The following is a 14,788-nucleotide window of genomic DNA, read 5'->3' as shown; positions in this document are numbered from 1 at the left end:
GGCAATGGAAGGAGACCGGCAGGTGGGAGGAGAAAGTGATCAGGATATTCCCTCCCCTTCCTGTCCTCTCTGCCTCAGCTCCATACTTCTGGAACAAGCAGCTCCCGTGGGAAAGCCCTTCTTACCACTGGGGCCATAGCTCCTGTCAGGCCCCAGCAGACAATGGATGCTGACAACATGGTCTCCTCTCTCTGCCACTTCAGGCCCGGAGGGGATACCCTTGTCGGTAGTTACAAGGGGCCCCAGGTCCAGTGGTGGCCCTTAACCAGTCCATACCTCTGTAATAGCCCCATCACAATCCCAGAGTGTCCCTCTGTTTGCTTCTAGGACCCTGACTAATACAGCTAGCTGTGCTAGAGAAGAAGAATGTGTAAGTAATCAAAAGAACACCCGCAGCATTTAATGACACCGGCCCTCGGAGGCAGGGGATAGATGGCGAATTACTCCCCATAAAGGCACTAATGAGACCAACCATTGCACGCAAGATAAACTGCTCACCTCCATTTTCAATATTCCTTCTGATTCAGTTTTTTAAGATTTCATTCTTCACCTTGACTACTTTTGTCCTTCTGCTCTCCCTCCTCTGTAGCATCCTTCTAATTTACGCTCCACATTATCAGTGTCTGTTCTCTCTTCCCGGGCATGTCACTTTGTTTTTTACTGTACTATACAGCTCTTACCTTCCACACACAGCTTAAGTTACCAACTATATGTGTTTAAAGTCATGTGTACCCTTCTCTCTAGTTCTGTTTTCACTTTTTCAGGCAAATCTATAAAATTCTACAAGTTCATTATTAGAGTCCACAAAATATAGAAGCTACCATCCAACTATATAGTCAACATCCATAACCTTGATTCCTTTGAAAGAAATACTCTGTAAAATCCAACAAATAAATGTGGAGGACAGCAAGGAGGTTAGCATTTCTACCCTCTTACGTTTATAAAGAAACTAGAATGCAGAGGTAACCGTGAACATATGGTGTTAAATGCAAGGTTCTGACAACAAATGGCACAGTACTTACCAATAAAAGCATGCTAAGATATTAATAATAGCAATGAACTGCAAATATTTATGTGCCCACAGGCAACTAATTCAATTTCACTGCAGGATTGCTCCATTTATGAATTTAATTGTGTGTGTTTAAACATTTTTGCTGCTGTTTCATTAATTACCCATAAAAAAAATAAAATGATATGCTGAAGAAAAGGAAGAGTGCGAGTTTCCATTCAAATGCCTTCATTTAAGTGCCCACTAAGTGTCCACGGCAGCTTACAAATTAACACCTACCTTCATCATCTGTGGCTTTTCTGCATCACAACTTACAGATTCATTTTTGGTCTCTCAGGATGAGAAGTGCCAGAGTCAAAAAGGACGGTACAGGGGCACCTGGGTGGCTCAGTCGGTTAAGCATCTGACTCTGGATTTCAGCTCAGGTCATGATCTCACCATCCTGAGATTGAGCCCTACATCAGGTTCCACACTGAGCATGGAGCCTGCTTAAGATTCTCTCTCTCCCTCTCCTGCCCCTCCCTTGCTGGCTCGCTCTCTCTCTCTCTCTCTCTCTCTCTCTCTCTCTCTCTCAAAAAAAAAAAGGAAGGGGAATGGTACAGGTTTACCTATCATTTTATTTTTACACAAAACAGCGTGGATGTGTAAGACGAGCCCCATGAGAAGAAAATGATGGCTAATGCTTACATGTGGCAGGCTTTGCTTCAAAGGTGCCACATGCACCGTGAGAACCCACCAGGAGTAGTACCACCATGCCTCCCATTTTCCAGAAAAGGAATCAAAGTACAGAACAGGTAACTGACTTATTCAGGGTTACATGAGAGTAAGAGGTTGAGCCAGATGAAAATCCAGCTCCCTTGACTTCACAGCCCATGCTCTTAAACATCGCCCTAACTACACTCACAAATTGGACATCAGCACAACTCACAGTGATTTTCAGTGACTGATAAATTTGTCACTGATTTCTTCCAATTTCCCTTGAGGACTGTTTTCCTAATTCGGGGTCTCCTTCCAACACTCCTCAATATCACAACCACCTCAACCATCTGACTTCAACCAGTAGTAATCCAGTACATATTATTTATACTTTTCTCAGCCTCCTAACCTACATCGAAGACACTGTGCTCTCCAGAGGCTGATTTTTTTTTTTTACTAAAGTTACAATAAATGAGATTAACCTTCCCAAGAGGCTGTTTGTACCCACATGAATTTCTGAGTTGTAGCATACTATCTCATGGGAGAAACCTCCTAGGATAGTCCAATAAGGCCTGGCTTCTGTCCTTACTTTTACTCCTCTAGAGAATCAAAGGAGTTGACATCTTGCTAATCATGGAAGGCAACTACTAACAATTAGAACTGTCACCTGAAGTAAGAGAGTCATGCTACAAAACATTTAATCATTCCCTCTTTTAAAGAACCACAATCTTGTCAGGTTATGCTGATATTTTTCCAATGTAATCTAGAACATGTCACAGACTTTCAGCTGACGTTTATGGAGTATCTTTCATAGATCAGTCTCTGTGCTGGGAACTTTGCGTGTGTTTTACTGAGCAAATGTATGTGCTAGAGGAAGATATAAACAAATAATATCATCTAAGTTAAACGTCTGGTACACTTCCCAACACATAGTTAAATGCTTAGCTATAATTAAAACAAAGCTCTATTAGCCAATTAAAATCAACAGAGGATTTATATATAATATCCATAATTTAACAAACTCAAAAACAAGATAATTAATTACTAGAAAATATTAATTTGGGCTCCCCATTTAATTGTTTTCATACTAAACCTATTTCTTGGCCCAATAATTTATTTCATGAGTCTTAAAATCACATTAGGATTTGGCAGTATCACTTAGACCTGTTTAATCCATTATCAAGCATAAGTAACTTTCAAATGCCATAAGCTTCTGATTGTCCTTCGTCAAAATGAGATGATAATAATTAGCTTTGGGGAATAATAATACAAGAGTCTAAGATTAAGCAAACCCACATTATCAGTGGCTAAATTTACCTAGAATTCAATTATTACATGAGCATTTGGATTTTTCAAAAAAAAAAAAATCAACCCTTGCCAATATCCCAAGGTAACCAGCAAGAAAGAGGCAAAAAAAATAAATCATCGATCACCATTTGCCAGGTTCCAGTTTTAGCTTCACAACTCAAAAAGAAAAAAAAAGGAATGGGTTTAATTCAACCTCTTTCTGATTTATAGCAAATATTGGTGGTTTGGACCAGAAGCAATACTTTCAGAGACTCTGTAATGAACATGTAAGTGGATACGGCATAGAGACAATCTCTTATCTCCTTAGTTTCACACAGCACACAAACCTGATGGTGAAAATTAACCTTCTTCGCAGTTCAACATTTCTAATTAGAAGAGACATCAAAGAGATTATACTTTAGAAGGCTGTATGGGCCATAATATTCTAGACAATCTGAAAGAGAGCTCTGCTGACTCCTTATATATTTCAGCCCACTGTCTAAAGGAAAAAGCAATAACCACATGATGTTTCAAAGTGGTGATGGCTTAAAACATAAGAGACTCTTAAAAACTGAGAACAAACTGAGGGTTGATGGGGGGTGGGGGGGAGGGAGGGTGATGGGTATTGAGGAGGGCACCTGTTGGGATGAGCACTGGGTGTTGTATGGAAACCAATTTGACAATAAATTTCATATTAAAAAAAAAAAACCAAAGTGGTGAAGGCTTTTGGTGGTAAGTTATGTTATATTTTCTCATCTTTCCTTTTTTTAAATTTTTTGAATATTTATTTATTTATTGTTTTTATGTATTATTATTATTATTATTTTTTTTTTGAGAAAGAGAGAGACAGAGTACAAGCAGGGGAGGGGCAGAGAGAGAGGGAGACACAGAATCTGAAGCAGGCTCCAGGCTCCGAGCTGTCAGCAAGCATGGAGCCCAACAGGGGGCTCAACCTCACAGACTGTGATATCATGACCTGAGCCAAAGGTGGAAGCTTAACCGACTGAGCCACTCAGGCGCCCAACTCATCTTTCCTTTTTATATTCATTATGAAGAAACAGAAGCTCTAGTACACTGGACTACTGCTTTTGGCCCTCACCATGTAAAACAGTCTATACCACCAGACCTGTGCTTTCCAAGTTTCCTTGGTGGAAATATTTACAAATGTTTGACAACTGAGTAGTTCATTTGTAATCTTTTTTTTTTTTTTTGAGGGGTGGGGGGTTGTGTTTTGCTTTCTCTGCATGGGGCAGAAGAGGGGAGAAGAAAGATACCCTGAATTCAGCTTAGATTAGAACACAGAATCTTAAAATAGAAGGCCAGAGAGGCTAAGCTCTTCCTCAGGGAAGAGTTCCTTTCACAACCTCAGTGGTTAATGAGCCACATTTCAAGTTTTCACTGCTGGGGAGTAAGCCACTGCACAAAAGAGTCCATCCCCATTTTAGATAGCTACAAATTTTAGGAAGTTCTTACTCTGAGTTGAAACCTTCTCCAACCACCTGAATCTCAAGTATCCTAGTTCCATCCTTTGGAGAAATACAGAGCAAGCTTCCTCCATCTTGCACACCTTCCTCCTTTGAGTATTTGAAGGCAATTTTTACATCTCTCCTTATTTTTTGCCACCTCTATATTAAATCCCCCCCGCTCCTCCAAATTATTCCTCATGTGACATGGATTCCAGCTGCTGCAAATAAATTGGAGCTGCAGCTTAACATTAAAATGTTCCTACACACAAGAATGCAAAGGAGAGATCTGAAAGTTTGTTAATTTTTTATTTACTTACACCTGTAATTGACACAGTTGGAAAGACTATCCAGAACCCAATGGTCCCTGTGGGAGCTGTATCTATGTGAGCTCCCCTTATCACTACACATACACACACACACACACACACACACACACACACACACACCAGTCCCATGGATGGTTCTGTGATACCAGGTGGGTCCGGAAACCTCACTGCCCCGGCCCCATGGACTGGCTAAAAGAAGACTCACAAGTTCCAAGCTGGGCTATTCAGAGTCATGCCCCAACATTTCAAATTGGAACATGGAGAAGGCTTGCTAGCCTCTTGGCCTGTGGAGCTATTAGACATGACAGCCATTTACCCATTTCATAGAATAAGCCGATTGGACAGAGTGAGATCAATATCCAAAGGAGTATGGGGAGAAAGACCCCAAACTTCCAGTTCCAATCATTCTTGAAACCAACTCTACCCCTCCGTTTCCTGTGGTCTGGTTGTTAAGCCAGTAATGCCCCCTGGCTGAACTGAGTTTGAGTCAGGTTTATATCATTTGCAACACAGAAGGTCCTATCTACCACAATATTCATTAGATTCCAACTACTCTACCAGAAACAACAGAAAGTAGGTCATAAAAGGGAAAAATTACTACCCCACCCTATAAAAGGTGTGGACAGAATCTCTTGCCAGCTTTATTTAAGAATGAGAGTGATACTCACCTACCAAAGATGAAGGTCTTTCATCCTAATAGACTAACTTCCGTAGGGCTGACACTGTTCAAAACTGCATTCCTAGAACTATTGCAGTAACTGGCACATAATAAGAGCTTAAAACACTCTCCACTATACTTTTCATAGTAAACAGAAAAAACAATAGGCAAAACATCATATATAAATTATTAAAATGAAGATTCAAGTCCCTGAATAAACCTTAGACATATCATTTCACTTCCTTAGGATTAAATTGCCCATTTGCCATATATATTGTAGGACTCGATCACCTCTTCAGTCTTCTTTAGCCATAAAATGCTATGATTCTATCCATACTCAGTAATAGTAAAGAATAGTCTTCTAAAGGCCTGAACATGCAAATAAAAGAAGGGAACATGGTAATAAAGAAGGCAGCATAAGAATAATAATTAAAAAAAGAAGGGTTCCTGGGTGGATCAGTCAGTTGAGCATCAAACTCTTGATTTCAGGTCAGGTCATGATCTCATAGTTCACAGGATCAACCTCTGCTTCAGGCTCTGTGCTGAGCATGGAGGGTGCTTAACAGTCTCTCTCTCTCTCTCTCTCTCTCTGCCTCTCTCCCCTGCTCATGCACGTTCTCACTCTCTCCCAAATAAATTAATAAATACAAACATACAAACATAAAGAGAATAACCTACTAAAAAGATAGTTGGGGAGGAAGCAGAAGAAAAATGAGCAAAAATCATCAGTAATGTGATTGAGGAGGTCACTCATACACGCCACCTTCTGATTTGCTTCCTATTTTACTCTAACTAATCATTGTGCTGGAAAAAGCCCTCTGTGCTGGGTCCAAACTGCCAGCCCCAGAGCCTTTTCCCTTCCTGGGCATGTATAGTCCACATGATGGCTTCTCCATCTAAACCATGTCCTTTCAGAGTTGGCTTCCCACTTTTGCCTTTGGTCCTAGATATTCCATTTTTTCATCTTTAAAGGTAAAGAAGGTTTTTTTATCTTTAAAGTTTATTTACTTATTTTGAGAGAGTGTGTGTGTGTGAGCAGGGGAAGGGCAGAGAGAGAGAGAGAGAGAGAGAGAGAGAGAGAGAGAGGATCCCAAGCAGGCTCTGCACTATCAGCGCTTAAACTCACTATCAGTGCTTAACACAGGGCTTAAACTCACAAAATGTGAGATTATGACCCCGATGCGGGGCTTAAATTCACAAATTGTGAGATCATAACCTGATCCAAAACCAAGAGTCGGAGGCTTAACTGACTGAGCCACCCAGGCGCCCCCTAGACATTCTCTCTTGCTCTCGCACCATTCCAGACAGGTTTCCTTTTTGTCACCAACAGAATATATACACCCAAGTACACTGTGTGCTTTCCCTGTTTCCCATCCTGTACCCTGCATTCACTGATGCCCAAATGTCCATAATTTTCCACTTATTTCTTAAGTTCGGAGTTTAGGATTCTGTCTCGACACAGGAAATCACAAAATGGCATCTCTATGGCCAACAGACACATGAAAAGATGCTCAACGTGACTCACCATCAGGGAAACACAAATCAAAACCACACTGAGATACCACCTCACACCGGTCAGAGAGGCTAAAATTAACTCAAGAAACAACAGATACTGGCGAGGATGTGGAGAAAGAGGAGCCCTCTTGCACTGTTGGTGGGAATGCAAACTGGTGCAGCCACTCTGAAAAACAATGTGGAGGTTCCTTAAAAAATTAAAAATAGATCTACCCTATGACCCAGCAATAGCACTGCTAGGAATTTACCCAAGGGATACAGGAGTGCAGATGCATAGGGGCACTTGTACCCCAATGTTTATAGCAGCACTCTCAACAATAGCCAAATTATGGAAAGAGCCTAAATGTCCATCAACTGATGAATGGATAAAGAGGTTGTGGTTTATATACACAATGGAATACTACTTGGCAATGAGAAAGAATGAAATCCTGCCATTTGCAGCAATGGATGGAACTGGAGGGTATTATGCTAAGTGAAATAAGTCAGTCAGAGAAGGACAGATATCATATGTTTTCACTCATATGTGGATCTTGAGAAACATAACAGAAAACCACGGGAGAAGGAAAGGGGAAAAAATAGTTACAAACAGAGAGGGAGGGAGGCAAACCACAAGAGACTCTCAAATACAGAGAACAAACTGAGGGTTGATGGGGGAGAGGCGGGGGAGAGGGGAAAATGGGTGATGGGCATTGAGGAGGGCACCTGTTGGGATGAGCACTGGGTGTTGTATGTAAGTGATGAATCACGGGAATCTACCCCCAAAACCAAGAGCCCACTGTATACACTGTATGTTAGCCAACCTGACAATAAATTATATTAAAATTAATTAATTAATTAATTTTAAATTTTTAAAATGGCATCTCTATAAAATAAGGTGACCTACTTTACAATGAGCTGCTCTAAGGAAGTCACCTCAGATCCTTTCATAAAAGATGACCTTGATTCAAGAAATATTGTTAATACAATTAACAACTAATGTTAAGTATGACTACATACCAGCACATTCTACTATGCACAGATACTGTGCTAAGTATGTTGCATACATTTGCCCCTTCAGGTCTCATAACACCTCTCTAAGAGAGTACCAATTACTACCTATGCATTAAAGATGAAGATTCTGAGGCCCAGAAAGAGTAACTTACTCCTGCTTGCTAAGTAAGAGCCACTCTTGGTTACACAAGAGAGCCATATCCATCTGAATCCAGAGTTCTTGCTGTTACCCACTACATGACTTACAAAGACACTAATCCCTGTGAGAAATGGGGAGGGGGCCTTTCAGGGGGACCAAAAGCAAAGAGACCAGGGAACTAAAACATGATCTACTTCTTGATTTTGCTTAGAGTCTGCCCTATTTGAAGAACCTTGTTCCCATTATGTAGCAATAGATTATCTGCCATTTTGCATTGTGGAAACGTACCCTCCATTATCCAGGCTAATCTAGTTGACTGTAGAATGCTGTACTCGGGCATTCCAATGACAGACTACTAATTCGATCTTCTCGGTGAGGAAGATGGTACCGGACATCCCTTCAACCTTTTCCCTATAACTTTAGATGTAGGGCACCTCACATAAACCACAACCATTCCTTCCTACAACATCTAGAGCAAAAAAGTAACTTAGAATATCAGGAAGGGGAGAGAGCGTGTAGAAGAAAAGGAAAAAGGATTATAAAGAGTAGTGTAAAAAAAAAAAGCTACCATGAAAATTTTGAATTAAAAAAAAAAAAAGCAAACCAGTTCAGGGTGATTATCTGATAACTTGTGATTCAGAGAGAAATAAATGTTCATGGTCCATCATTAAACAAAGAGAAGCATTTGTGCAACAGAAACTATATGTTCGAATAGCCACAGTGGAATTTTCCTACATCCCAGCGTAGACAGATACTGAGGATTTCCTATAGGAGTGAGACCTCAGTGCTGTAATCCATGTAGGGTCTATAGTAGCAGCAACATTTCATCACTAAGCAAAAATCCAGTTATTTTTGGTTCCAGAATCTCTAATTCCTCCTAAACTCTTCATCTATTCACTGTGAGTTTTACACATATTGGCAGAATATACTGCCGGTCTCTGTTGAAGAGTCTTTAGATGTTCCTGTGTGATAGTCAAAGTCTCTAGTTTTACTGAAATGGAAGCTGGGAATCAGACTAGCAGACTCCTTGGGGTCATTCAGGAATTAATACATAAAGGTCTCAATACAAAAAGTACAACTTTGGCTAAAAGGTAGCAAAGATTGTCTCTCACTGAACTAATCTTGTTTGTCAGGAAGTTTGAGAGTCATAATTAATTGAAAAACTGTTTTGAGCTAGACATAGAAGGGCAGGATCTAAAATACTACACAATTAGACATTTTTAAAAGTAAAAGGTCTTTAAAATATGCTAAGGAAGGAGCCTTCATACCAAGCCCAACCAGTTTCCTATTCTAACCAATTTCCATTAAACAAGGAAAGGAGCAGGGAGGAGAGAAAGTATTTGAAAAACTGCCAGACTAAAAAATCCCATAATGAAATTTTGCTCATTCTTGGAGAAATGAAGTAGAATTAGATGCTTCAGTGGTGGTGAATTTCAGAATCTGGGTAGCTTCCAGTAAATGAAGTTTTTCCATAATGTCAAATGCAAAAGCTATCTGATATCAACATATTGAGCTTGAGTTTTTAAATTCCTATTTCCTTACACCAAATTGTTTGAAACCTTTGAGATAAAAACTTCAATAAACTAGTGTTCCAAGCTTTTAATATTTTAGTCCCTTGAGCAAGCATGTCAGATTAATCTTCAAATTGCAATGGGCAGAAAGAACATTCAACCAAATTCTTAAGCCCATGCCTCTCTCAAAGGATGTTAATAATGTAGGCAGTTTCATTGGCTATTAAGATTTCAAACTTTCCTAATTCTCAGCAGTATTGCTATTTAAAAGTAGGGGGTATGGGGCGGAGAAAACCATCTATCTTGAAAGGAAGGGATGTTACTTATTGTATCTCTGGATTCACTTAGCACGTAGCACGTTGCCAGGCACACAGTAGGCATTTAACTAACACCTCTGGCACGAGTTGATGGTTGGCCTGGGGGAGAGTGGAAATCTTGCTGAGAACAGCATGAGTCCAAATCTGGCATTGCTCAGCAACAAAGACCATCTCCAGAATTAGGGTTATCGAGGTACAGCAGGAATTTGAAAGTGTATCTTCAAAGACACATCAGGAGGATTGTTTCCCCGAGCTGGAGAGGAGCCACCCAAGATCCACCTATAGAGGGATTCGGCATGTCTGTAAAACTCCTGCCCTGCCTCTCTACGCCCAGCTCCTCCTGCCTTTTACCGGGTTTGGGTTTCCACTCACACAACTTAGGAGCAAGATCCGACCTCGCTAGTCTAACCCAGGCCTCCTCTCCATTCCACGGTCAGCGGGAGGCCGCACCGTCCTAGACACACGGAAGAACATACACTATTGCTCCCGGACACCTCTGAAGCTGCAAGGGGGTGGCAGGAACCCCGGGGGCGGGGGTGGGGTAAGGGAGGGAGAGGAGTGAGTTCAAGCCCAGGGCTCTAGCCAGAGGTTTCTTATCCCACTCCCCAAGCCTCTGCCCGGACCGCTGGAAGACGCTGGGGAAACTACCCGCAGGCTCGGGCAGCGCAGGGCCGCCCAGGGTCCGCACCGGGGGTGGGGAGAGGGGCGGGGAGGTGGCAGGAAGCGAAAGGGGGCCGGAGACAGTACCTGGTGTGGCTGTGGTTGCGGGGACAGTCTTTCTTCTCCATGATGGCCGGCACGCAGTTGGTGAGCTCCGTCCAGTCGGCATGCAGCCCGCAGCTCCAGCCGGTGGAGAAGCGGGAGAAGAGCCACGTCTCCTTCTTGCCCGGCCGGTGGCAGGTGCACTTCTTCTGGCCCGCTTTGCAGCTACACGGCTGCTCCAGCCGGATGTTCTTCACAAGGTGCCGGCCGAACGTGGTGCCCCCGGTCTTCTGGATGTGCAAGAACACAATCACGTCGCGCCCTTTGATATTGAAATCCACGAAGCGGGTCAGGTCCTTCAGGGTGAAGTTAAAGCGCGGCACGAACCGGGGCAGGGAGCCATTCTCGGGGGCCTCGGGGTCCGGCTCCTCTTCCTCCTCCTCTTCTTCCTCCTCCGGCTCCCCGAGCTCCTCGTCCTCGTCCTCCGGCGCCGCGGCCCCCCGAGGGCCCTCGGGCGGCCCCCGGGGTGGCGGGGGCAGCTGGGGCCGCCGCTCCCACTCCTCCGGCGGCGCCTGTGCCCGGCGGGCGGGACTCGGGGCGGCCGGCTGTCCGGCCTCCCCCGCGCGGGGCTGCTCCCCGAAGTTGGCGCAGGAGCTGGTGCAGGAGGGGGACACGTACTGGTACATGATGACCACGAAGAGGAGAGTGAGCACCGGCGTCAGCAGCCACTTGTTGAACCTTTCATCCATGGTCCCGCTCTCAGGCCGGCAGGCGAAGCGGCGGCGGCGGCAGCGGCGCGGACTGGCGCCCGCTCGGAAGTTTCGGGGACTCCGGGGCGCGGCTCCGAGTCCGCCGCTCCTCCATGCCCCTGACGCGAGGCGTGCGGCTGGCTGGCGGCCCCGCGGCACTCCGGCACTCCGGGGCTGGCAGCGCCGGGGCCTGCGAGCCGAGCGGGGAGGCGGGCGCCGGCGCGGGTGGCTGCGGCTGCGGCGTGGGGCGCCCTGCGCTCCCGGGGGCGCCCGGCTCGGCCCGTTCCCCGCTCCCGCCCGGGCGCGGCGCGCGCTCTCAGGCCACGCGGGGCATCCCGCCGCCGGCGCTCAGGCGCTCAGGCGCTGAGGAGCGCGGCTCCGGTCCTGCACCTGCCCGGGGCAGCCGGGCGGCTGCGGCCGCGAGCGCGGGGGCTGCATGAGGCTCGCCAGGGCGCGGGCCAAGGGCGAAGGCGCGGCCCGGCCCCGCCGCCCCGGCCGGCCGCGGGCACCGCGCTCGGAACGCGCGCCCGGCGCCTCTGCCCTCAGGTCGCCGGGCGCGGGAGCCGAGAGGGCAGACGGCGCCCGCCGCAAGTTTGCGGAGGAGCCCCCGCGGCGGCTGCGGGCGCGGCGCCTGTGCGCAGCCGCCTCTCCGGGAAGAGTCGCACTGCTGTCCGGGTCGGTCCGCCCAGGCGCGAGCACGCAGGCACACTCGCACACCCTGGCTGGCACCGCCACAACCCGCCAGCCGGTGTGACAGGAGCCCTGCTACCCGCAGCAAAAACCTGCCCTAGGTACGGAGCATGCGCCAAAGCCTTCCCCAGCCCCGGAGGAGTTTCCAGGGGAGGAGTCCGCTGCTCCGCGGGGCTCGGAGGAGGCAGCTGGGGGTGGGAATCCCTTCAGCCTCCAGCGAGGAGGTATTTGGGAGAGAGGTGAAGGCGGAGAGAGGAAAGAGGCCCCGAGGAGAGCCGCCGGCTCGGATCCGAGACCTCTAAATCCGCAGCTTTCCCTTCCTGAGGATGGACGCAAATCTGGCCGGCCTCTGTGCAGGAATACCACTTGCGCACCGCTGGGCAGACTCACCTAGACAGGTCTGCGCTCGAGCTGGCTGGGGAAAATCGGCTCCAGACTGCTTTTAATTTCTACCCAAGACATTCTAACTGGTGCTCAAGTTTTATTCCGGTCCCTCCTTAACTACAGATTTGGTGTGTCCAACTCCACAATTGTATGCAACCAGCATCCATTCATCAATTATCCATTAGGTACCTGCTGTCTATCACAGGCTCTTTGTTGAACGCACACTTCATTTCCTCCACCACGGGACCAACCAGCCCACAACCGCGCAGTACTTAGAAGAGCTTAGGGGTCACCTCCTAAAATCCATCCTACTAATAATACACACCGAGTTCCCAAATGTGCAAGACTCACCCCTGACCCCCAACGTAGATGATAAGACCGACACGTACCTCTATTTCATAAGCTAAATAAGCTCTAGTTGACGTGCGGATTTTTTTAACTTTATTTTTCAAACATGTGAATTTTGCATTTACCTGAGTACCACATCTTTGTTTAATAACATTTTCTGTTTTTCAGGTAATGAATGGATGTACCATCAAATGGGAGTAACTACCCCTCCACAATCCCTACACTCGTTTGACCCATGTGGAGAGGGGAGGTGTGTTGAAGAGGGAAACAATGCAATGTGATTATGTCCCTCCTGGCTACCTTGCCAATCCCAGTCCACCACACCTGGCATCTCCTGCCTTTAGAGCGGTCAACCTTCCCACCTGGCCCCTTTATGGATGGGTATGGTACTTGTCTTCTCTTGAGACAGTGTACTATCTCTTCCATTTGTCAGACTACCCCCTTCACAGCCATCAGTTAAGATCCAGATCTCTTTCAGGGATGCTAATTGAAAGTTATTTTTATTGTTCTAGACAGGTGGAATTCTTCTCAACAAAGCTTCCCGCCTCTGCTTCCTTTTCTTTTCAACTCTATAAACAACCACAAACAGTGCCCTTCCTGATACTGTATGAGCCTACATTAGTTACAAAAAAAAAAAAAAAAAAGTGTTGGGTAAGATGAATCAGCTTCTTTAAAGCTTACTTAATTCTACTTATTTTTCTCTCACTTAAATGCTAAAATCCTATTAATGACATCACACTGCTCTCCAAAGCAAGAAATTGTGAGTGATAAGACAAAGAAAACAATAGAACTCAACAGTTACTTCCTGAATGCATCTGGTTAATGGTATTACTTATTCAAAAACATACACCTTTGCTTACCAAAGTAAAACTTCATTATACTTTTTTATGTTACTTTATTTGAGAAGTTTCTCATTTTCTATAAAATCATTTGCTCTCACATGCATAAGTATAACCTTGTCAGCTACCCAAATATATAACTTCAGTGCTTCGGCAATTTGTATAATGGAAAGCACTTTCTAGATATTATCTCATTTGCTCTCAGAACAACATTCTAGGAAGATAAGAGAAGTATAATATCCCATTTCAGAGATGAGGAGATGGAACCAAGGAAAACCAGGAGAAAGCAGAGCCAAGATTAGCAACCACTAACATCCCTGAGATACATTCAAATCGCCATTGAAGAAACCCAATGAACATGAACAACAGAGCCCATAATTTCCTCTCTCTCCTCTGGAGACCCTTTGAGTCAAGAGGCAGGAAGAGGCAACGGAATTGCAATAGAACAATTAAATTATTTTCCCTCTCCCTCTGGCTTTAGAGACAAAGCTGAGCAATCTCTGTATCCTGCGGTTTGGGACACCTACTCTGTCAGTTTCCAGATAAACAGAGGAGAGACAATAACACTCTTGACATGGTTATGTCATTGTTAAAAGACATTATTTAGGGGAATTTCAGAAGAAAATATGATAACAAAAATATCACAGTTACGTTACTAACAAAATGTATAGTTCCATAAATAAGTGCACTTTAACCCTTTTCAGTGTAGGTTATCCCAGAAATCTGTTTTTGCTTTTAGTAAAATAACTAATGGAGGGCCACCATTTCCTCGAGGTAACCACAAGAAAAGCAATGCATAGAATCAAGCAATTACACAGACAATTCAAGCATGTATGCAAGTATTCATTTTTAATGAGAGGTAACTTTGGTTGTGTAAACACGTCTGTCCCAGGTGTGGCCTCCCTATTACAGTTGTGGAACTTGGTGTGAACTTAATCGAAGCTCTTAAATCATGCAATAAACAGGTTTCCTTATCTACAAGGGCAGACCTCACATCCAGGGGCAAATGAATAGAAACCTTGTAAAATTGAATGCTCTCCAGGTAAAAGGAAAAACATGTTTGCATTCAGCCTGCTACAGTTACTCCACGATGACACCAGCTGGCAATTGTTTCTGGCTAACAGATTGCAGCTACTATGAATCCTACACAAATTATTAAAAT

General features: G+C 44.8%; 1 protein-coding gene across 1 annotated transcript in view; it reads right to left on the bottom strand.

Annotated features, from left to right (window-relative positions):
- Positions 1 to 11,392, bottom strand: part of HS6ST3 (heparan sulfate 6-O-sulfotransferase 3) — a 660,648-nt gene extending 649,256 nt beyond the window's left edge. The window contains exon 1 of the mRNA XM_030312895.1: positions 10,662 to 11,392. Within this exon, the coding sequence (XP_030168755.1) occupies positions 10,662 to 11,365 (704 nt within the window). The 5' untranslated portion in view covers positions 11,366 to 11,392. The remainder of the gene's footprint in view (positions 1 to 10,661) is intronic.
- Between the last annotated feature and the right edge of the window lie 3,396 nt (positions 11,393 to 14,788).

Source organism: Lynx canadensis, chromosome A1 (genome assembly GCF_007474595.2).
Source record: "Lynx canadensis isolate LIC74 chromosome A1, mLynCan4.pri.v2, whole genome shotgun sequence".
Classification (NCBI taxonomy): Eukaryota; Metazoa; Chordata; class Mammalia; order Carnivora; family Felidae; genus Lynx; species Lynx canadensis.
This window is presented reverse-complemented; position numbering and strand designations above follow the sequence as displayed.